This window comes from Trichoplusia ni, chromosome 7 (assembly GCF_003590095.1).
Source record: "Trichoplusia ni isolate ovarian cell line Hi5 chromosome 7, tn1, whole genome shotgun sequence".
NCBI lineage: Eukaryota > Metazoa > Arthropoda > Insecta > Lepidoptera > Noctuidae > Trichoplusia > Trichoplusia ni.
Genome location: NC_039484.1, coordinates 7,123,112 through 7,146,386, shown reverse-complemented (window position 1 = coordinate 7,146,386; position 23,275 = coordinate 7,123,112). Strand labels below are relative to the sequence as shown.

General features: G+C 35.3%; 2 protein-coding genes across 2 annotated transcripts in view; both read right to left on the bottom strand.

Annotated features, from left to right (window-relative positions):
* The window catches only part of LOC113496124 (semaphorin-2A), a 263,037-nt gene that overhangs the window by 221,679 nt on the left and 18,083 nt on the right, over positions 1-23,275 (bottom strand). The window lies entirely within an intron of this gene.
* LOC113496126 (3-oxoacyl-[acyl-carrier-protein] reductase FabG-like) lies at positions 17,165-19,037 on the bottom strand. Its single transcript, XM_026875250.1, has 2 exons — positions 17,740-19,037; positions 17,165-17,664 (listed from the first exon to the last, which is right to left on the bottom strand). The coding sequence occupies exon 1, from the start codon at positions 18,821-18,823 to the stop codon at positions 18,059-18,061; it is 765 nt and encodes a 254-aa protein (XP_026731051.1). The 5' UTR covers positions 18,824-19,037; the 3' UTR covers positions 17,165-17,664; positions 17,740-18,058.

Genomic DNA, 23,275 nt, shown 5'->3' with positions numbered 1-23,275 from the left:
CATAACATAATATATTATATGATAGAGAAACAGTGCAATTTATGACTACGTGAGTTCAAAAATTGTAATAAAAGCAGGCAAACTATAAAACAAACTCATTTTGAAGAACGATATTTGCTACAATTAAATACTCAAATAACATAACAATAATAATGGACTAAAAAAATATAACCAAATTATTATTAAGAATGAAAGCACCTATTTTGATAGTAACTGTCGACTCGCGATCCCGCCGCGTCTGCTCATGATTAAGGACTCCGGTTGGGTCCGAAACTAGTCGGGCTACCCCGATAAATACGCGTGAGTAAACCGTTACATCATTTAATAATGAAAGCACCTACTTACGAACAAACATTTGCCTAATATTTTAGAAAGACTGAACTTTATCCCAACATAAAGATTCTTATATTAATACGCGAAATATTAAAAAGAATAAACTATCATTAAACTAAAATGTTAAAAAGGATACACGTACTCGTATTATCGACCTTTAAGTTAAATCCGATGTAAAACATGTTGTGTAGATTGAAATTCTGTTAAGCTTGAGGCAGGAGTTCGAAGCGAACACAAATTTAATCACCGGTTTCCCCGGTGTTGCCACGCTCACCACCTTATACCGTTAGTCATTTTAACCGCTATTATTAAGAGGTTACAACTATTTTCAGTTATGCTCAGTCATCGTACTCAATTGTTTGTTTCATTATTCTTTTTTGTTTTGTTTAATTATTGTCTAATTGTTCTAGGTTTGTTTCACGATTTTCTTTTTTGTGCATTCTGTGGAATACAAAACATTCTAGTTGTTTAGGGTCATGACTATTAAATAGTTTTAAAAGATTGTACAAGGAGCATATAAGTATTATCATGTTTTGTTCCTATTTCTGCGAGTCTGTCTCAAACCACAACTTGTTTAACCGACGCTGAAATAAGTTTCTAGTTTAAATTTCTCGCTTATTATAAATAATTTACAGAATTGATGAAGATAAAAAAAAACTTAAACATAATATTTATTCCAACACGGATTTCCCTAGTACATTTGTCATAGAAACTCTCATATTTCAAACATTATGTATTGACTTATAACGAATATCTTTCCTGCACTAATGACGTTCAGCGGAAGAACAATTTATGTTACTATTCTAGTACACATCCACTTTTGAGTTGATACAATCGTGTTGTTGTAGATTTGACGATTGATTTGAGGAGAGAAAATTAAGGTTATGAGTTAGTGGGTCCTTGGCAAGTGAGGGTTTTTGGATATGAAGCAAGGCCACCGACAAGCTACTGATAGTTTTTATGTTTTACCAACAAGCTGATATACGTAAAGCCACGTGTTATTGGGAATAAAATCAAGGAATTTATTAGGACTAATCATTGTCTGGTGTATAAATGCCTAAAGAAAATAATGTGTGATTATTTGTTTTTTTTTCATGAATACCAGTCTTTAAAAAATTCAGAATTATTTATTAATGATTTAGTCAGGTATATTTATCGGGATCCCCTAACTAGTTTCAGGCCCAGCCGGAGTCTTGATTAAAAACTCCGGCTAAAACCAGTCGGTCGATACCGATAAATACGCATACCTCCATAAGTTTTAATTGCGCTATTGGTCAAAAGAAGGCTGCTAATGCCATTGCATTAATATTTTGTTTCTAATTTTCAACTACAAATACAAAATTCCATCAAAGATTTAATATTCAAACAAATGGCGCCTCAACTTCACCCCTATAAATAGAATGCGGTTGATAGTCTCTCAACTGTCTCCTGTCGAGGATGAATTTAATTATTTTCGGGTGGCTTCCTAACTCGATCTAAGTGTTCCGCAGGCGATGTGACCACTACCGACCACTTGGGAACACATGCTTTAAACTATCATCGTCAGTTGCTGCTTGTGGTTGCCTACAAAATAGGTGACATAAATGGATGTGAAGATGAATGAATAGTACTTTTTAATAGAGTACATATTTAATATTTTAATTTCTTTTTCAATAACTTCTCTCGTTCTTAATTCATCCGTACTTTTTACGTGTGTTACCTATCTCTGAACTTTGGATTGGATGTACACATTTTGTTGAATCTTTTTTCATTGAATGTTAAATATCTGTCATTTGGTCCCATCAAATTTGACACAGTAGTTTTTGATTTGAAGTCGGTTGTATGTTTTTGTCACCAATCGCTTAATATGTAACATATCAAGCGATTGGTGACAGAAACATACATACAACCTATCAGTAAGATGTATAATTTATTTTACAGTTATCATATTAATCATACAATGTACATTACACAATATTATGAAGTTTAAATTAAATGATTCATTTATAAAACGGAAACTAATATAACTGCAATGTTATCAAAATAGATGCCAATCGTGTAGTATATAATCAAATATGGGTTCGAGTAAATAGTATTTCGTACTCAAATACAAGTACTCTATTCCGTTACTCCAATAATTCACGGGTAGTTAACCAATTCGATGATTTGCGAGTATATCACAAACGGAACGGGGTATCATGTTCTCTCAAACTTTGCTTGGAGCGTGAAAATTCAAGGATTCCCTTCTAATTAGGTTGTAAGACAAATAACCGACACCAGGTGGGACATTTAAAACAGGCATGCCTCGATTGGTCCGCCCAATTACCGGCTTCAATTTTAAAGGGTGCCCTTATTTTGTACATAAAGGTACTCTCTTACATTATAAACATTAGGTAGGCACGTAATGAGAAAATTTCCCTGCATGCTTCAATAAACAGTGCGGTCCTTTTTAATTTCCTGAATGTCATTTGTTTTTATACAAATAAGTAGGTTTTGTATTATGTTATAAGACCGTATTTAAAAACGAAATTCAGGTAAGAGTCGTTCCAAAACGGGATGAGTCAATTGGTGACTTTAAAACCAAAAACGTTTACGTTTCATCTGGCAATGAAAAAGAAAGATTTGGTATTATCGTAGTTATCGTATTTAAGAGCAACGCTGAAGCGTTGCTCTTAAATACGATTACAACATTCACAATTGTGTCGTGTATAAACAATAACAGGTATTACAAAACATCGATCGGTCATTTGAGGACCGCCCAATCATTTATCAAATGTATCATATTTCCCGTACTATTGACATGTTCGAATATACTACGAAACTCGCTTTGGTAAGCGTTAGAAAACGTACCACCTAACCTGTTGAGAAAGAGGTTTATTTTGCTCTAAAATAGAAAACTCTGAGCTGAGCTGTAACATATTAATTTCTTGTGTAAGAATCATATAGCATTGATAATATTATTTTTTCTAATTCATTCTTATTGATTCCAGCCCCACTAATTTTCACTAACTGAATCAAATGTATGAGTATCGAATACACTGATTCTGTTGAATCACACCCCACTACTGCTACTAAACTAAAAATTTAAACGTAGTCTCTGAAGTCATCACGTAATCAACATTTTGATTGTATGATTTCGAGACTCTGCCACTAAATTTATGCATTCGCTAATCTCATCCTCAGTTAATTGTTGCTGCAGCTTGTCTTATTCCAACTCCAGCATTAGACGTAAGTCAAGCACTAACGACTTCATTTATTTCCTCTTGTCAGCTATGAACGCCTGGTACGTTCCCATCGGGAAAGTCGCTGCATGGATATCATTTATCATTTTATGCATCAGAGGGAGAATGAAATGAACTGAGATCGTATTATAACCGCGATACGTTTTACGAGTATTTCTGATATTGTAAATGTATGAGAAATAAATATTCACATTTTCTGAAATTAAATATCAGCGTTTGTCTGTTATCAAAACTATTTTCGTTCCGTACAAATCATTTCAGCTGTGATGTCAAAATTCAATATTTGAAAAGCACAAGGAAATCAGAAAATGTTTTACATAATATAAAGGCACGCCAACACGAACACGTGCGTCGACGTCAAACACGTATTTGATTTTAAATAGCATCTGTGCCTGAGTTTGCTGCAACATTGCATCGGAATAGCCGGACGGCACCATGGAGTCCCCGATCTCGTTTCAGATAGCTCCATCAATCTTCTGCAACAGTGTATCGGCTTCCTATTTTAAAAACGAAACGCGAACGAGTATTGTTAAACCTTTATCGTTTGTGGAAAGCGCTTACGTATCGCCTTCAGTCGGGTAATGGCGAATCCTCGCATTCCGATCCGTGGCCGTATAAAAAGATACCATTCAATCGATTCAATCACTTTTACAAAAGTTCTACCGTTGGCTTCAATTGAAATGTAATTGTAAAAGTTTTTTTCTAATCGCTTTCCACTGCGAAATTATATCGTTCTCAAACCCTTTACAACTGCGTTTGTTGGTTCAAATTACGCTGGAATTCATTTCAGTCAACTATCAACACGAAACCGAGAGCTCGTTATGAGCAACAATTTTTCTTTGTTTTGAAAAAGTTTGTTCGAATCTCGACCAATTCCATTAGCAGTTGTTGCGGAAAGTTTATCAGGCTTTACATTCATTTGGAGTTGCTACTTATTTGTCCGCAGAGTTTTAAAGCGCGCCGATTCACTTCGAAAGTAAAAAAAATATACAAACGGGCTATTTGAAAACGTTTCTAATAACGAATAACTCAATCTGGTGCGGGCCGTTCCGCTGAGCCACTCAATCAAGCGGATTGAACTGTAGGGTGGTTTATAAGAGCGAATACGTACCGCTTGTATCGAATGTATTGTGCTCTTAGTGCTAAAATAAAAAGAACATGAGCTATACCTCCTCCAGCGTACCGCAGGAATTGCTCTGATGAACGAGCAATGCGGTTCTAATAGCAATAGCCTTTTTTCCTCTCGTTGCAGCTCACCGACGTGAGCGCTTTTATAAGAAAAATTCGAATGGTCGGAACGAAACCAATATATTGTGATACAGTTTTTAATTAATGTTATGTTTTCTGCAACGTGAATGTGCATTTCCAATACATATTACTGCGATGAGGAAGTTTTAACTTAATGAGAACATGCGGAACTCATTATCGGAAATTATTGTGTAGTTGCACGAGTCAAATATTTTTAATTCTAAATGGTATTATTTTTCCTTTGCCTGCACATGGAGCTTTAGGTTAACTGTAGTGTAGTTCTGTCTCATTTTTACAAGACTTTAACTTTCTGCAGTAATATCATCTTGATAAATATTACTAAGTACCGCATTATGAACAGCATGTACTTATAGTGACAAATAAACTATTACAATATACGTGACTTTTGCGACTATTCGTCTAAAACAAAATACGATCGTGCAAGCAAATATCTGTAACACACATCCACGAATAAATCGCGTGACCACTCGTTAGTTAAACATCGGGACTACAACAATGGTGATATAAGCACAATTGCTAGCACGCGTATACCCATTTTGTTCACGTGTTTTAATCCGATTGTCTGGCTGCACCACTCCTATCCAATCAAGGTTTTTATTAACCCTCATTATTATTGATTGCTGTGAAACTGCATGAAAATGTATACATGATGGACAAATTTACCGGCCTTTTTACCATTCTTTGTGGGTGGGAAGCACGTGTTCATTGGAAAATTGTATTAACTTTTTATACTGCATTTTTGAGGTCGGAAATACTTCTGACTGAACACTTTTTTGGCTAGTGTGTTGTAATAAAATGGCATCTAAAATAGACACAAATGTTATTCGTTGAGTTCTTTTGTTTTTGACAATTAGGTACCTGGAATTATTTTCGGTTATGCTAAAACAACCGATTCGGCGAATTTTTAAGAATTAATATTTTTCTCAATTCTGAGAACAACAACTAAATCTTCCAAAATCAAAGAGTACAAAAATTAACTTGAATAGCATAGAATTTTTGCGTAATTTTATCTTTCCCAAAAATTGAAACAGTTATACGGTTTCTGCGGCTCAAATCTGCTTACTTTAAAGCAAGACAACAACAAACAAACGCAATTACATTGTGAAATAAGCCATCCAATCTAGCAACACATCTTGTACAGACAATATTTTCCACGGTGCATATCAGACGCGTTAATTCACACCGGACAACGGACCGCAGCGTGTTCGCATACGTAAACAACTCGCATTACGATCAGATAACCGCATTAGTGCCGTGCGGCGTGTCACAAACAGATCGCCTGTATTACCGACGCCGTGATATGCGTCACGACGGTACCGCGATATTACCGAGAATTCACACTTAAAATATGCCTTTTCATTCCCATTGTTCTGTACTTGCTCAAAATGGTATAGGAATTAATGGATGTCGTATAAGCTTTCGGCTACGCACGTGCTTTCAGATGGGGCTCCAAACATTTGTGAAAAACAAAATTGTTAACATTTGCCATAATTATGATATGAGATCCAACCAGATAAGCTAACAAGTTGGTTTGGGGAATCAACTTGAGGGCTGAGCATTACTTAACAGACTTAAGTTCATCGTTCAGTCATATGAATGGATAAGGAAATGAGCTGAAAACTAAAAAACTCAAGCATGTTGTATTGCATTGCATTGTTATTGCATGGAGACACATCATTTAATTTTAGTAACCAGTACCAGTCTTGCATCCCTTTTTTAATTTTGTTTATAAAAATATAGTAAGTTGCCTGGCAGGTGAGACGCTGAACATAGAGACAAAATCGCATCATTCCTTTGAGAAGCTGTATCTACAGTTTAAACATACAGCAGATCAAACAAGAAGTCTGAATCAATATGATTCTCGACAAACGACTGCAGTACGAAGAATCGTTGCGTTAGATCTACGCCTTACCAATGTTGTGAAAGATACGGACAATTTTGCTAATGTAGCAATCTCGCAAATTGTTTTCTGATGTCTACCTTAACACAATTCACTTTATCCGACAATGATTGCCTAATCTCGTAGATGTGGAAAGATAACTAGGCATATAGGAATAGTCGGGCTGATAAAATGCTGCAAATCGTAATTTACGGTGTTAATGAAAATTCTTTTGAAGAGCGATCTTTTAATTGGCTTTTGAATTAACATTAAAACCTGTTTAAAATAAGAATTAAGTTTACCAATACAATAAAATTTTTGATAATTTGGTTAATAATAAAATTCAATAATACTTTACTTCCAACATTAAAACTTTTACTTATATTAAACTAACAATGCTCCATGGTCGCGACCTGAAGTACCCATTCATGTAGAAAAAATAACGTTACTTATGAGCGAAATGTATCTTTTATTATGTGGATTAAATGGAAAATCACATTAATAGGAAAAGAATAAAAATGTTACAAACAAAAAAAACACATTGGAATTTAAAACAACTTAAATTTATATTTCATTTAAACGATAACCAGTTAACCAACCATCCCTCTTCTAACAGACACAAAACAACAAATCAACTGCCTTTACTAAATCAATGGAACCGCGCTTTGTTTAATAGTGGAAAACAAATTAACGTGAGTGGTTTACACAAACAAATCGTACATATGTTACCATTGCCACAGGTACTTTGTTACCGTGTAGTCATTACAGTTGATGAACCAACTATACTCGTGCAGTACCTTCAATAGTCGGTTCTAATTTCATTTTCATTAAAGCTGATTTGTGAATATGATCTGTTGTGTTACGGATGGAATGCCGCTAGATGGCGTTACTGTATCATGGTATTGTTTGTTGTTGTATTGATGTAAAAAGGTTTATTGTTACTCGATTAAGTAAAATATGTAGACGTTCTACACACTCATATTTTCCGAATTTCGGGATTGAAATTAATCTGTAAGAAGTATGAATATTTTTATTAACTTAGAAGTATTTTAATTATAAGACTGTTTCCATGTAATTACGAAGAGTTTAAACAGAGATCAGTCATTTACAGTGCCCAAAAGGGTACTTACGGTACAACAAAATATACTATAGACCAAGTCAAGATTAAGCAACGATAGGTACGGCCATCATGGGTGGTTTTCTTGTTGTAAATATGTTTTTTCTTTGGCCTATTTGTGCGAAACTGCGTATCGCGATACCGACTCGCATTTGACCGATTTAATTGTTTTTTATTTAAAATCTCTTCCGTACATGAATTTCAACTACTATTTCCGAAAAATCAAACAAATCTCTATTCTGAAATTTCTGAACAAAATTTTAATATTTAACTTCGCTTTGCTTATTCTGATTAAGAGTCCAACTTATCTCTTGTTATTTCAAATTAACTCTACTACTTCCTTCAAATTCAATATTTCCTTTACGTGTTATAATATTTAAATAGGATGAAGTTCAACAGTTAGTTTTTTCTCAGCATAAGTCGGTAAGTTAAAGTTAAGCTAGGAATATTCTATTAGAGAAGTCAAAGTTGTTCCTTTGAGTTTCAAACTAGGTATGTATGTTATAATATTAAATGATCTGCTATAAGGAATACGGAATACTTTATATTATTATATACCCCCTTATCATATTATCTATATCTATACTTATATATAAAGCTGAAGACTTTGTTTGTTTGTTTGAAAGCGCTAATCTCAGGAACTACGGGTTCAAATTGAAAAAATATTTTTGTGTTGAATAGGCCATTCATCGAGGAAAGTTTAAGGAGCGGAGATACAGTGGTAAAAACAGGGCATATATAAATCATAATTTATATATTCTAAGCACGCGGACGAAGTTGTATTTTATTTCTTTGTTCAGTAGGTAGCAATTTAATAACATAATGATAATGATAAAAATGTAAGCTTATAATTGACGTCACAAGGGTTTGAACTTACTGTATCATTTTTGGTTTACGCGATTAAATGTGCACATATATTGTTAAAGAAATTAATAAAATAAAGAACACGTATCTGATATTTTTGTCAGTTGTTTAGCTCGAATGCCCATTTGAAGTCTATTCATTAGTTATTTTTCTTCTTCTTAGCACCATAAAAACAAAAACTAACCAATCTAAACTCAAAACTTTCCCCTCATCCAGTCTTAAATCAACTAATTCTTCGTCTTTTTGTCGCCATCGTTTATCATTAAAGTTAATTACTCTGAACAGCTCAGTCCATTCAACTAATTAGTCGCTTCCAAAAAATCGAGGATAATTGTGAAGAGTGATTGCCAGGATTTTCTTTCTTAGGACGCACTGATAAATGACATACCTTCGCTATTCAGCCAGTGTATTTTTTTGGTGACGTCGAAAAAAGGTAATTATAACGAAAAATATAGCATATACCTTTGTATGAAGCATTACGGAAAACGTTGACTATATAATATACACCTTTGTATAAACTTACTAGCTGACCCAGCAAACGTCGTTTCGCCTGATAAATTAAATCTAGTTGAATGTATTTTTAATGCTACATTATAAAAAAGTAAAAACAAAAAATTTCATCCAAGAAAATATTTTTTTGTGTGAGCAACCCTTGTCACTTAGGGGTATGAAAAATAGATGTTGTTCTATTCTCAGTCCTACCCAATATGTATACAAAATTTCATAAGAATCGGTCGAACCGTTTCGGAGGAGTACGGTAACTAACATCGTGACACGGGAATTTTATATACATATTAGAAGACCTGTGCAGTACCAAATGATTTGTTTCATATTGTATCTGCTTTTTGTCTGTCACCGCATTTGGAACTGATATCAGAAAAATAAAACGTTTAACAAACGTATCACGAACATTAAAAAAAAACAACAGAAATTACAGTAAAGAAACTCACATGTTATGCATGTTTACAAGCAAAATACATGTGTAAAGTAGACATTCATCCCTGTTTGGGAATCGAGTAAAAATATTTATGATAAAACTCTTTAACTGAACCTCAGAATCCCGTTTTGCCTTCCGAAAATTCATCCTTGAACAATATTTAAATTTGGATCAAATTGAACAATTCCACCAAATCCGACCGTAAACTGTATTTAATTCAAACTATCAATTCAATCTCAATCAAGCTGTTCAATTATATTTGATTTAAGCTATAAATTTATTTGACTAAACAATGGTGTCTTAAAAGCGCCTGTAGTGAACCTACCGCAATTTACTGTAAATTGATAAACCAATTTAGTGAAGGCACTGACACTTGATTGATGGATGAATCTAAATTTTAGCTCTTGGATATTAAATGAGCAAATTAATGAAGGGTGTAAACTGGTATTTGCAGGAACGACGCAGATGCTGATCAAACTGTAGCGCTTAGGTGACATGCGGGCTTTTGCATTTGCTATTAAACAGCCAGCCTTCCCAGCGCTGTCTGCGTTACAATATTTAAGATGATTTTGTCGTTTTAATAGTCAATTAAGAGGCATGCCTTAGGCGTGGCCTATGTTCAGCAGTTTACTTTTTCGGAAAATATGATCATGATAACTGAGATAAGACAGTTCAGAACTGTTGCTAAAACATCAATCACATTCAAGTGTCCGTCAAATCTCATGCGATCTCTGTTATTTTGAAGTCCTAAGTATCAACAAATAGACATTTTAGAACTTTTTTACGTTATTATGAGATATGAGTTTAAGTATTTGGATTAGTGACTTATACACGCTCATTCATCATTTTGTTGTGAAGAACGTTAAACTGCTACTTCTTAATTATGTAGGCACAGTAAGCTTCGCATGACTATGTAATTGCTTCACCAGACAGCCAATTCAGTACAACAGTTATAAATATGAAAACGTTAGTAAACTCTTTGTGTAAAAACCACTTTATATTTTATGAGCAATAGAAGATAAAGAAAAGGTTTTGACAAATTAATCGCTCTATTTTGTTTCGGTGTCCAGGACGTTTTATGATTTGAGCTATAACCGAGACTATTTGTTTTTATAGTCTACACCAGCCGCGATTATTGGCTTATGATTTAAGACATGTTAGACAGACATAATCCGTTTCCTTTAAAGCTGTCGATCAAAAATCAAAATCAATATCTGTCGTAATCTGTCGATCATTTCATAACTTATCCTATTTTTACTTTTTATCTTCTTAAACGCACTCCATAGTACTTTACCAGATCAAGAATACGTGAATCTCAATCGGAGAGACATCTTAATCACAACTTAGACAAAACGAATGGTACCCCAGCATCTGAATACATTCAATTAATTTACGAGTAATTATTAAGTCGTTGAAACCTAACATACCTACATAATTTAACATACATAATATAATAACATGCGGGCTCCTGGGATGTGTAAATACAATCCGGAGTTTGCATTCCAAACATCACCTAATTATTCAATTGTTCAGGTAATGGATGCCGTATAGAATTATAAATTAACCAATTATATTAAGGAAATATATTGATTAGCGTTAGTTTCGCTACAGGAATTGAAAAACCGGCGAGTAGATTTTCGAGATTATTTGATGTGGGATTGTATGAACTTTTTGAAAATCATGAGATTAAGAAGAAACGTGGCTTAGTGCTAGTCGGACTCGCAATAATAATTATTGAAATAGGCTAACGAAGAAACAAGTTTTCTTAGAAAAAATGATAATGCATCAATTTATGACCTTCTTTATTATTAGATACAGCATGGTGACAGCCGGACGAACAGACATCCGTGTCTCAGTAATAGAGTTCCCTTTTAATAGTTTGGGTAAGCCTCAGCAATACTGGTTGTTACTAAATATAAAAAATAAGATTGAAATTGAATATTCTATTCGCTTTCGTTAGAAAACATGTATGAACAAAATTTAATAAATAATTCCTTTAGAAAACCTACAAAAGCTATTTAATAAAATGCGATAAAATATCCCACGCAGATTTAAGTAAATCCTCTACCAGGAAAAACTATTTCGCACACGAATGGAATGACTTTTGCTACTTGGTATCTTGCACTTACTTTCCTTAAGACACCAATCCCTGGTCATAGAACGAAATGAAAATTAATGATGGCCGTGAGTATTTTTTCATGTCGGTTTGAGTACACACCATTACTTCCGTTTTTGGTGCTGAACCCTCATTTATTATGTAAGTTGGTCGGTAAAATGTTATGCGCAAAAATGCAGATGGTGTGGCGAAACGAGCTTATTTCCGTCAGAAGTTACAGAAATTAAGTACTTCTCCCACAGATGTCCGCATCGGCTTTGATGTTTCACTGCCTATAATATATTGGAGTACTTCATTGAAATGAAAGAGGAAAATGATTTCATTACTACCGCGTCCTTTACGGCTGAGTAAGCTTCCGAAATAATTAACTTATTCCATCTTGCCTTATTATTTTTCTTGACCTAAGAAGAACAACAATTTATGATCTATAATATTATATACATCCCTGCTCCGTTGTCCCAAGTGTCTTCGAAATATTTCGTGATTTTTTTCCCGATTCCGCCTAATTGGATTGATTGAGCGGCTCTCGCAAATCTGTCAGCCGAAGATAATGAACGAGCGTACTGAATGAACTTTTGTCATGTTTGCCCAACTATCCTTGACGTCATACGAAAACTATAAATGAATAATAACTGTTCTACACAATTTGGAGCGAAAGACCCAGTTTCGTCACAAACGACTTACCGTCTTGTAGTTAGAAAAATTAAATACAGTGGCATTGCTTTGTGAAGCAACAAAGGGGGATTACATTATCTGTCATGAATAATCTCAAGCTATCTAGATCAGGGATAAACGCCGGCAAATACGCCTTTATTTGCTCGATGTAGTGTACCGTATCTTAACAGTGATTGGATGAAATTAGAGGATCGTAAACATACGTGATCTGGAACGTAGTTTGCACATCCTCTCCCTTGAATAGGCCGGTCCGTGGCGCCCTTTCAGCGGTTGATGAAACACAAACTGTGTCACTAGGTACTGCCGAAATTTCGGATAGTGTTTGTAGTTGCAAACGAACTGCCTTGTGCTGGGTAATGGGGTTTTGAAACATGTCTAAGTGAGTTTGTATCCGGCCGATAGTACGCCTACCTAGAGGCAGATTAAAGAGGTTTTTGGCGAAGCGTTTCATGATAAGGAGGATGGTTCTATCTATATTAGATTTTGAAGTGGTGTTTGTTATTTAATTGATCTGACGATGACAATGTCTATTTCGTTTGCAACTTTACATTACCTCATTTTACTGATGATACATTTTTGATAGTATAATTGTAACCACAAGCAAGAAGTAGACTACCACAACTATGTATACTTGTTAAACTCTCAATTAGCTAAAACACGAAATCACAACACATTCCCTCATGTTTGCAGTCAAGACCGTGCTCTGAATAGTGCGAGAATTTCATTTATCATAATTCACCTCTCTAGTAAGGGAACTAGGTAACGTCGGGGCACTTCCGTGGCACATGATTTGCATAATAACCGAACTAAGTGTACCATATCCTACTTAAGGTCGAATCTGAACCGTAAATTGAGTAACATAAGAGCTATTTTGCATAAGTAAGCCGAGCGAATAGCTAGCGTCCGATCAATTCTCTTACACATGGATTCAAAACATTTGACGATCGGATCGGTGCAGCTTTAACGTTATGGGCTGTAGATCGAACATGCAAATGGTCGAAAATATTTAGTGATTGATATTTTCTACTTTGTGATATCCCTTGGTTGACTTGTGTTTGAAAATGTAAATGTAGCATTGGATTATTTTAGATACTATGGTTAGAGGATACAGAGGTAAGGTACTAGGAGTAGGTAAAAAGGGCTAGCAGGAGGGAAACAGAAACGATTTCCCCTCGTAACAATACGTTCTTGACTGGTAATTATTATGCTTTGTATGACATAAGTGTGTTACATCTGTTTTCCCTGTATGTACACGCTGATATCCAGATACTAATCTAAAGAGATAAATTCAGGAAGAAATATTTCACTAAACAGGATAAAATATTTTAAATTAGATTTTCCTTCTAGGAAAAAACCTATTCCTCGTTAGTTCGAAATTGGAAATACTATAAAGCATGTTTTGTATTGGCGTGTTATTTCAAATGTTGTATAGTGGGACGCTATATAAACTCAAACATAAAAGCTTAGACCGATTTTTGACTTTCTAGTCTTAATCATTGCGCTGTAAGGTGCAAAATTATGCTATCTAAAAATACTGTAAAATATAACTTAAACGCACTCATTTGCGATTCTCAATAAAAAATAATTCAGCACATCGTTCATCAAAAACTAACTAAGCTCATTTCATATTCACTTTTCATTCACGGGCAACCCTACTTACAAAAAATGCAAGGCCGATAGTGAAGCCGATAGGCAAATACCCGCCCCAAATCATGACCTAATATCGGGCAATTTATCACCGACAGACCTTTGTGTCTGCCCCATCAATCTTGAGCTTCCTTCGCACTCAACACTCCAACTAATTATTGTCGATCGTGTCAACACAGTTTCCTTACGGATTTAAACATTTTTTTTAACATCCAACTGATGTTTGACGTAAGATTTATTTCCCAATATTTAAGGACAATTAAATAAACTTTCTGAGGAGGGTGAACGCCATAAAATGTAAACACTAGCAATCCGTCAAGCGGCGACGTTGTTAATAGACGAACGCCGGGTACAGATCATTCGAAGGAATGGGGAGGGAAATGAAACCATCCATTACAGCCCAAGACGGACATCTCGAAGGCAGCCGGTAACGGCAGATGAGGAAGATTTTCCCCAGCCGGGAAGGGCAACACACGGCCGTACCCTTGCGTTAATAATAAAACAATACTAACCATACATTACCCACACACAAGGTTTAACATTGCAAAATACGCTCATTTATTTTTGTTTTCTCCTCCGTAAGTATTCTACATAACACTAATGACATCATATTTTACTTAGACAAGATCTGATAACGGCATAGTAATTTCACACATTATACTCAGTACTAAATGAACGTCATTTCCGGAGTAGAAGAAAAACATCCAGGTAGATTTATATACGTAGCGGAGGTAACATAGGAACATTAAGTTAATAAAGCATAAAAATATTTTACAGCAACACATGGAGTGGCATCCGCACGCGAGTAGCGAAGAAGGGCCATTTGCTTTATTACATTTACATCATACGCGCGTTAAAGCAGCCAACTGTACAAAATGTTGCATGAAATTCCTCCGTCCTGATTGATCTTTTTTCTGCCTTTCAACTAATATTTTCTAGGCGGCATTAAATTATATTTGCAAATATTTCTGGTATTTACGCGTGTCTCTCTATTTAAGCGTCTTGAATTTGTACCCCAAATTATCGAAATAACTTTTAGGACACGTTGTCCGCAAGGGCTTTTGTCGATTTGTACACAATATTCAATAACCATAATGGGGGCCGCCCAATAAGGTTAATAATATTAACAAAGTTTTTTTCCGGAAAACTAATGTTGGGAACGTGTAAAAATGGTGGTGTTTACAGAATATTATAAAAAAAAAACACAAATTTCTAGGAGAAATCAAACCGCTTATATTTACACGGACTTCTTTAGGTTTCACATTTAACAATTTTCCAAATCACAAACATTGACTTGTAAAAAAACTGGCAGAACGTTCCAAAAACAATATTATGTATGCGTCATACGATACGTACGCGCATAATAATGTTTTCTTTTATTTTGTCCCCGATCATAAATTTTCATTATAAGGACTAGAGTTCACTTGCGTATGGCCGATACATAAGAAATAACAAGATCGTTCTGACAGAATTTTATGCAATACGAGCGACGCAATGAAAAAATATTGTTGTTTATATGTAACCCTCTCTTGACTCCGCATAAGAAAAAGCATTTCTCCTGGAAATGCAAGAGTTACAGCTTGTTGTTTTTTTTGTATGGGAATTTATACATATTTCGCTATCCATCGACAAGCGAAATTAAAAGTATTTTGGAAGACATACCGACAAACTATATACTGTTGTTTTCAATATACACCGCAAAATGAACTTCCGTGGAAAAAGAGAGGAAATATTAGAATACGTAGTGATTCTGTTTGGTTAAACAAAGGGCCACGGGACGTGACGATACGCAACAACGGACGTACGTTGCGGCTATATTTTTAAAACCACACTGTGGAACTACAGGCTGTTCAAACATCAGGCTGACATTGGCTTTGAACGTTCATATTTACCAGAAACACATCGAAAAATAGTGTGAACGTGAATGCATCCACCATTCTTGGTTCCCAATACATCGCTAGCACTTACAGGGGCAAATAAAAATTGAAAAATCCACGCTTACAAATCCCCCGAGGGTCGAGAGTCTCACGTTCCTCACGCACCGCTCCCTCTTTCACAAAGAGCTTGAATTGCGACATTATTTATTTAATTATTTATTTATTAAAGCTCAGCGATAAATTCGCGAAAATATTGCGTTGTATTACGAACCAGCGGTAAATTATGTGTTGGGCGTACTTTTACTTTAGTATGTAATTTTTTTTTATATTTATGTTTTTCCTTTTTAATCTTTGAGATTTTGTCCCGGTTATCTGTATGTATCTTTTTTTGGTAAACTAATGTGAATTAAAGCAGTCTAAAATTAGACAAAAAGTTCATTCAACAAAAACCTAATCGCACAAAATTGTATGTATTAATTTAAATTGTTAGTTTGGTACATTCATGATAGTTTAAATATAACCTTAAATGCGCAATTAGTATTATAAACAATCGAATAAATGTATCGTCGACTAACGATCAATTAGTTTGCATAATTTATAAATAAATAAAACGGTTCGTAAAAATATATACCTACCTACATTTAACTGACAACTTTCGACAATGGTCTTATCGATTGTAATATTAACATTACAATGTCACGCAGGTTAATGACCGATTTTAAAATAAAAGAATTTTAAAATGATCCCAAGGGGAAAAGCCCTTTGTTAATTCAGGCTATGAACTATCTGTGTACCAAATTTCGCCCAAATACGTTCAGTGGTTTTTGCGTTAAAAAGTGAAATATCTGTCCATACTTACAAACTTTCGCGTTTATAATATAAGTAGGAAAATTGATCCTAAAGTTAGTTAGTTGAACCTTAATAACATGTTCCGTAAGTGTGATATCTTTACTTACAGCAATTTGTTGGGTCACCTAGAGAATTAGTGGAATGGGCTCCTAGCTAAATCTTCACTATACATACGAGTGATATAACTAACCTAACCTTGTGAACTAATTGAGTAATTATTTATCTTGTATGAAGATTTGTTGTGATTCTACTCATCAATAACCATGCGGTGAACTACCGTGTTATAAAAATCTATTAATTCAACAACTATTTTTGTTCTCTGGAATATTTTTAAGCGTTCAATGCAGTGTTTGGAACAGGTATTAATTTAAAGACAAGTATTGTTCCATTTTCATTTATTCGAAACATAATTCATAGTTAACATTGTTCTTATTTATAGCATTTTATGAATATCGTTGTTATTTCTTATCTCTTTCCATTGTCTACCAAAATTATAACACTAACTTTACAACAACGCCCTTAGAATGGCACGACACAGATAACACAACTTACTCTACAACTAAAACAATAACCAAAAATTATAGTTCATAAATACGATTGCTCAGTCCCGCAGAATATCTCAGCAATTTTACGAGGATATAAACACCAGGGACAATAGGTAATGTTTAGGCACAACACAGTTAAGTAAACAATATGCCTGCTGTACATTACCGTCTACAATGATAAACCTACCATTCCTAGCTGGCTAAGGACCATTTATACTACCTTTAACTTAGCTCGTTCATCAGTTTAATGTTCCCACATCCTCTGTGTATCAATTCCAAAGTCCTCATTTGCGTTGACCATAAGTTTTGCTTTGCGTCGCACACATTCTGCTTCACTGCATACGAAATTAAGACTAATGGCTAAGAATATACGAACTATATTAGAAGAGCTTACAGACTTACATACTGACCTGTTTATGTTAGCTTTAGCCCCTATATCCTTTCTTACACGTACTACGTTCTTGTTCGCCGTAGTATATGGCCTGCTTACAAAGGTTAGTTTATTTTTGTAGTAAGTAAAATAAAATCAGGAAATAGTTTGTCGTGTGTAAGCCTTAGAAGACCGTTTTTATTTACTTGTGATGTCACATCCCGTATACGACGTAGTAATGTATTTTCACACACGTACCAGCTACTACTATGAAGCTACGCCTGTTTACACAACAATGAAGGCAAACACGGCCAATTTTAAATAAATATTAGCTTGGAACTTGTGCATAATAAATAACATCACACCAATATTTCGCCGTTATCTATAACGTAAATACTACCCGTGATACTGCGCGCGCGATCGCTCGATAGATAAAGAATCAGGTCAGCGACCTCCTCACTTTCCGCCATTTTGCCAAGCGGATAGGACTCGTTACGGTTTTTGTATAACTCGGAAACTTCTTGTTTAGAAAATCCAGCTGTTTCGGCAAATGGAGTCCGGGTACCGCCCGGGTTGACAGAGTTCACTCGCACGCCGTGCCGTCCCAGCTCCAAAGCAACACATCTCGTAAATTGGTCGAGAGCCGCTTTTGAAACACAGTATGGCAAGTAATCCACGTCCTTGATCGGCCGTAAAGCTGCCACGCTTGAAACATTGACAATGTTCCCCTTTGTTTTGATGAGATGTGGTGCTGCTAAACTTGTCAGATGGTACACTGCACGCAAATTAGTTGCGATGGCTCGGTCAAGTAACTCCACACCGTCGAAAATACTGCCTCGGGTCCCAACTCCAGCGTTGTTCACCAGGACATCGATATGGCCAAATTCTTCGATTGTCTTTGAGACAATACTTTGTACATCATTGTCGTTAGCCAACTCCGCCTTGATAACTAGAGGTTTAAATCCTTTTGTATCTTCACATTGTTTCGCAACTTTGTTCAAAGATTCTTCATTTCTCCCAACTAAGACAACTTTGGCAGACTGCTTGGCGTACAATAGGGCGGCAGCTGCGCCAATGCCGGAACTCGCGCCGGTGATCACGATAACTTTGTTGTTGAAGTCCATCGTCACCCACGCCGCGATACCAACTGACTAGCTTTCATTTTATGACCCGGTTTTAAACAACACAACGCTCAAAAACGTGTTGTGCGCGGACGTTAATTAGATGCTTAAGCTACGGAGATAAGACCTTTTGTGTTTGAAGACTTCTCCTCAAACTACTACTAATGATTTTAGTTAAATCATTAAACGCACGCAAACATTTTTAATCATCATGTATCCGTCTTCTATTGTATTTTATCTGTACAAAAATTTCGATCATCATAACAATAGCTAAAGGTTTTAACGTACAGCTAAGCAAATAAAACGCCTGACATAGCAAAGCGAGAATGAATCTGCGAACCGAAAGTAGCGGGTAATAAAATTTCGCGGTTATATGGACGCCGAATGTTTTTTAACGAAATATTTCAGCAATGACGAAGCGGGCCCGTCGAAGCGGGGACGTGTGTATTGCACGAACTGTCACGCGTACCGCGAATATTTCTGTAAGTTGGCCTGTCATTTCATTATTGTCAGCCTGGACTTTCTGGAAAACGTGTCAGTACTACACTACTACTACTACTACATTACTTGCAAAGCATTTTTTGAACTGAATTCTTATATGTGGGTACTCGTAATTTGGTTCGAAGGCTAGTACTAAAATACATTTAAATTATGCGTTATTTAAATCCTTTAATCTATTCATCCTGACTTGCCTCTCGTATTGAGGGCAAACTACGTAATGTTGGTTCCGAGGCATGCCATTTACATGAATGATTATTCGGGTGGAGAAATGGTCGCATACGATTTTGGTCCATGATATTAGCGGATGTGAGTTTATATTTGTGTGACTGGGTACTGAGACCATTCCGAAGTTTATCTGTGCAAGCCGTGTGGAAAGCATTGTCCGGACCCGTTAGCCTATGTTAACACGGCGGCGGCGCTTCCCCCGTTGGTAGACACACGGTAAACATAAATCGAATTCCTGCAAATATTATATTTTTGAGGTTATGGAACTTCAAAGCGAACTGTGGGTATGATATGAAATCTTTTTTGGGCTTGGTGTATATTGTAGGAAGTAAGAGAAAATTTATACATCTACATTTTATGTTTTGCATACAGTCTAGATACATTAATGAACATAAAATGCTTATTTTTATGACAAATTAAAAGTGTTTCGATTTGAATTTTGACTTCTTTTCTGGGTATACACATTAATAATCTAATATCACATGGCAGTACATTACTTACAATAAAAAGCAATAAGCAGTATTTCGTTTGTTTCAAACAAAAAAATATATTATGTTTCTCGATAAAGAACCTACTTGAATTCACTGATGTATGTTGCTTGTAATTAGATATCATCCGGGGATGGAATTAATTTCTATTAGCTGATATTAGGTTCATAAATAGTAGGCCGGTGGGTAGGTTGTTATTATTTTGGTGGTAATTCAGTTACGAGGTATATTAATTTGATTAAGCAACTTAGCCGTGAAAATCAACGGATATTCGCGGCCGTGTATTTAAAATGTAACTCGTTATTTATATAAAAATACCTGAATAAAAAAGCGTGAAAAGTGAAGAGACTTGTTTTATAGAAATTCTGGTGAATTCCCGAAATAAATGTCCTAAACATAAAAAAGATCTACTTGGAACTAAATTCAAAGGTGAAATATTTTAATCTCAATATTTTGTATCCCAGAGCGTTATTTGTTTTTGTGGGTCAGGTCACCATGAATAAACTTACTGCAACAACGCGACGTGTCGCGAGTTCATTAATGCTGTTCCCGGTCAGTATTTGTGCCTTCTAATGTTTATGATGAGTCTCGGTGTCTTTGTACAAGTGACTTGAATGTTTGCGAAACCCCCGGGACGCAAGGATTATATTCTTAAATGCGGGAGTCGTTTTGACCTTAAATACGTAAACTTGCTATATACTGACAAAGGCGAAATTAATACATCCATCTTCAATTAAGATATCAGGAAAGAAAATTTGAAACTAAACGTAAGGTTTAAAGCTAATCTATACTTCTATACTTCTATACTAATATATAAAGCTGAAGAGTTTGTTTGTTTGAACGCGCTAATCTCAGGAACTACTGGTCCAAATTGAAAAATTATTTTTGTGTTGAATAGATCATTCATTCAGGAAGGCTTTAGGCTAAACCATCACGCTGCGACTAATAGGAACGAAGATAAACTGGAAAATGTGAAAAAAAACAGGGTAGGTAGGTATAAATCATAACTTATATCTTCTACCCACGGGGACGAAGTCGCGGGCAACAGCTAGTAATATAATAAATCAAAATGCAGAACGACCATAGCTTAACCAGGTATCGCAAAACAACGGTACAAAATAAATAAACTTCAACATTACCAGCGATTTGTTCAGCCTTCATGCATCGCCAAATGAGTTCCTAATCCGTAATTAATACAAAATTTAATGCGGCATTACTGTAGGGTAACTGCCTCACTAATTTGTACTGATTACTTGTTAATCTACCGCCAAATGTTAACCGTCGGATAATAACAACTTTGTGAGCGAATACTGTCTGTGTTTAAAATAAAAATGTTCTTGAAATAAAAGGTTTAGTGAAAATCAGAACCGGTATTGAAGAATATTTAAATTCAGTTGAAATCAATTACACTGTCGACTATTTTGTCCCAAGACAAGTGACTAAAATAACTGACACTTTCCAGAAAACAGTTTCGAAACAAAGACAAAATGAAGAAATGATTGTAAGATTTCAAGGTAAACGTTTGACAAGACAGAGAGGTGACAGCCAAAGTAACCCTTACTCCAGGGGCGCAGGGTGCAGGGAGCCAAGACGTTGCGCAGTGGGTGGCGACATCCGTAAGTTGGGCTCTTATCATAAATCTTCGTGGGCCTGCAATGGATCACTCGCGCCGACCACCCTGCCTCGCCCTTCATCATTTATACTTTATTATTGGAGGCTTACGAACCTGCAACCCCTTCTAAATACTAAAATATGAATTGAATCCCCCAAAGTAATTGTAGAACGGTTTCTAAGGAAGCGTTTTTGCGGCTTGCAATTATAAAATTCAATTAGTACAGATAAACAACTTTAAAAAATAAATGAGATCTGTTTGTCAATAAAAACTATGGACAAAAAATATACACAGTTTGTAGCGTTCGAATTTAGAATTTTATTGACATCAGAATATTTCACAAAATCGAGTTAACATCAACTAACGATTATTGTCACGCGACAACTAATCACACAGTTAAATTAAATTGTCATTTCACGGGAAATATCAAACTGGCGACCGACAGGAAACCAATGTTTCCCACCAGCGCACTATCCGATGAATTTATGAATTAATTAAACGTCAATAACTAAAGCTGTCAATATTCAAATTCGCGTTTTACAGCAACTAAATACAACTAGACAGGACATGGTGAGTACTAGTTTCATAGCACTTGACAATGTATCTTCGATGCCATTTATCTAGTGGCAGGATGCTGAAACGCGAAACTCGAATTCTTAAAGGATTCCTGGATGCCGAACGTTTCGCCTATTTGAAAGTAACAATTGACGTGCTCAAGAATATTACTCAGAGCAATCTGTACCGGCTATAAGCATTGGAATAAATTACCAAACATTCAAGCAAGTACTAAGGAAATACTGCAGATCAAATCCTTCTTAACCGTCTAATTTTCTGGTTGAAAAAAAAAACAATGGTATTTGTATTTTGTTTTTTAAATGATCACAAAAGAGTTTCTCTTAAATGGTTCCGTTTTATGATTTAGGCAGGTATACACCGAATTAAACCAAACACTTCCAACAACAAGTAACGAAGCTTAACTTTTTTACGCGGAAATCGTGGATAGTCCTTTCAAGGAAATCAATCAGCGAACCATTGGCCACGGCTCAAAGCGGATGCGGTTGATGTTAAGCGTTTAACTCATTATTTGGCGAGGGAACAACAAGATCGATGTGCCAAAACACCCCGCTACAACGTTATAGCTTGCCACGTTCCTCCGAATTTATATTATCGACCAAATTGTTTAGCCTCCCTACTCTTTTTTTCACAAAGATTTTAAATAGTGCCAAGATCTATTTCGCAAAGCAAGTATCTACTTTAAAAATAACATGATTATTTGATGAGTAAAAGTAGAAGGAAAATTTTATTCTCATCTAGATATTAGCATATCTTACAAATGGAAAAGATTTCATCGGCAAAATCTCATTGGATATTGAGCATTCATAGACTATTCGTTTATTTTCCTGTAATCATAGTACCGGATAGAACGGGTTCTGAATAAGGGATTGATAACTCAATCCTCAGGATATTAAAATTGCGAACCAGGTTTTATTACAACATTTTACGTATACGCTTTAATATCTATAACCACAGATCGGTGACAAAAACCTTATAATATTTATGTACATTTGTCATAAACGTATTTATAATCTACTTATGAGTAATGAAAATTAATAAACAAAAGTAGTTCTC

What these genes read in the sequence shown, in the direction of transcription:
- LOC113496126 (XM_026875250.1), bottom strand. Translation starts at nt 18,823, where the DNA reads ATGGACTTCAACAACAAAGTTATCGTGATCACCGGCGCGAGTTCCGGC.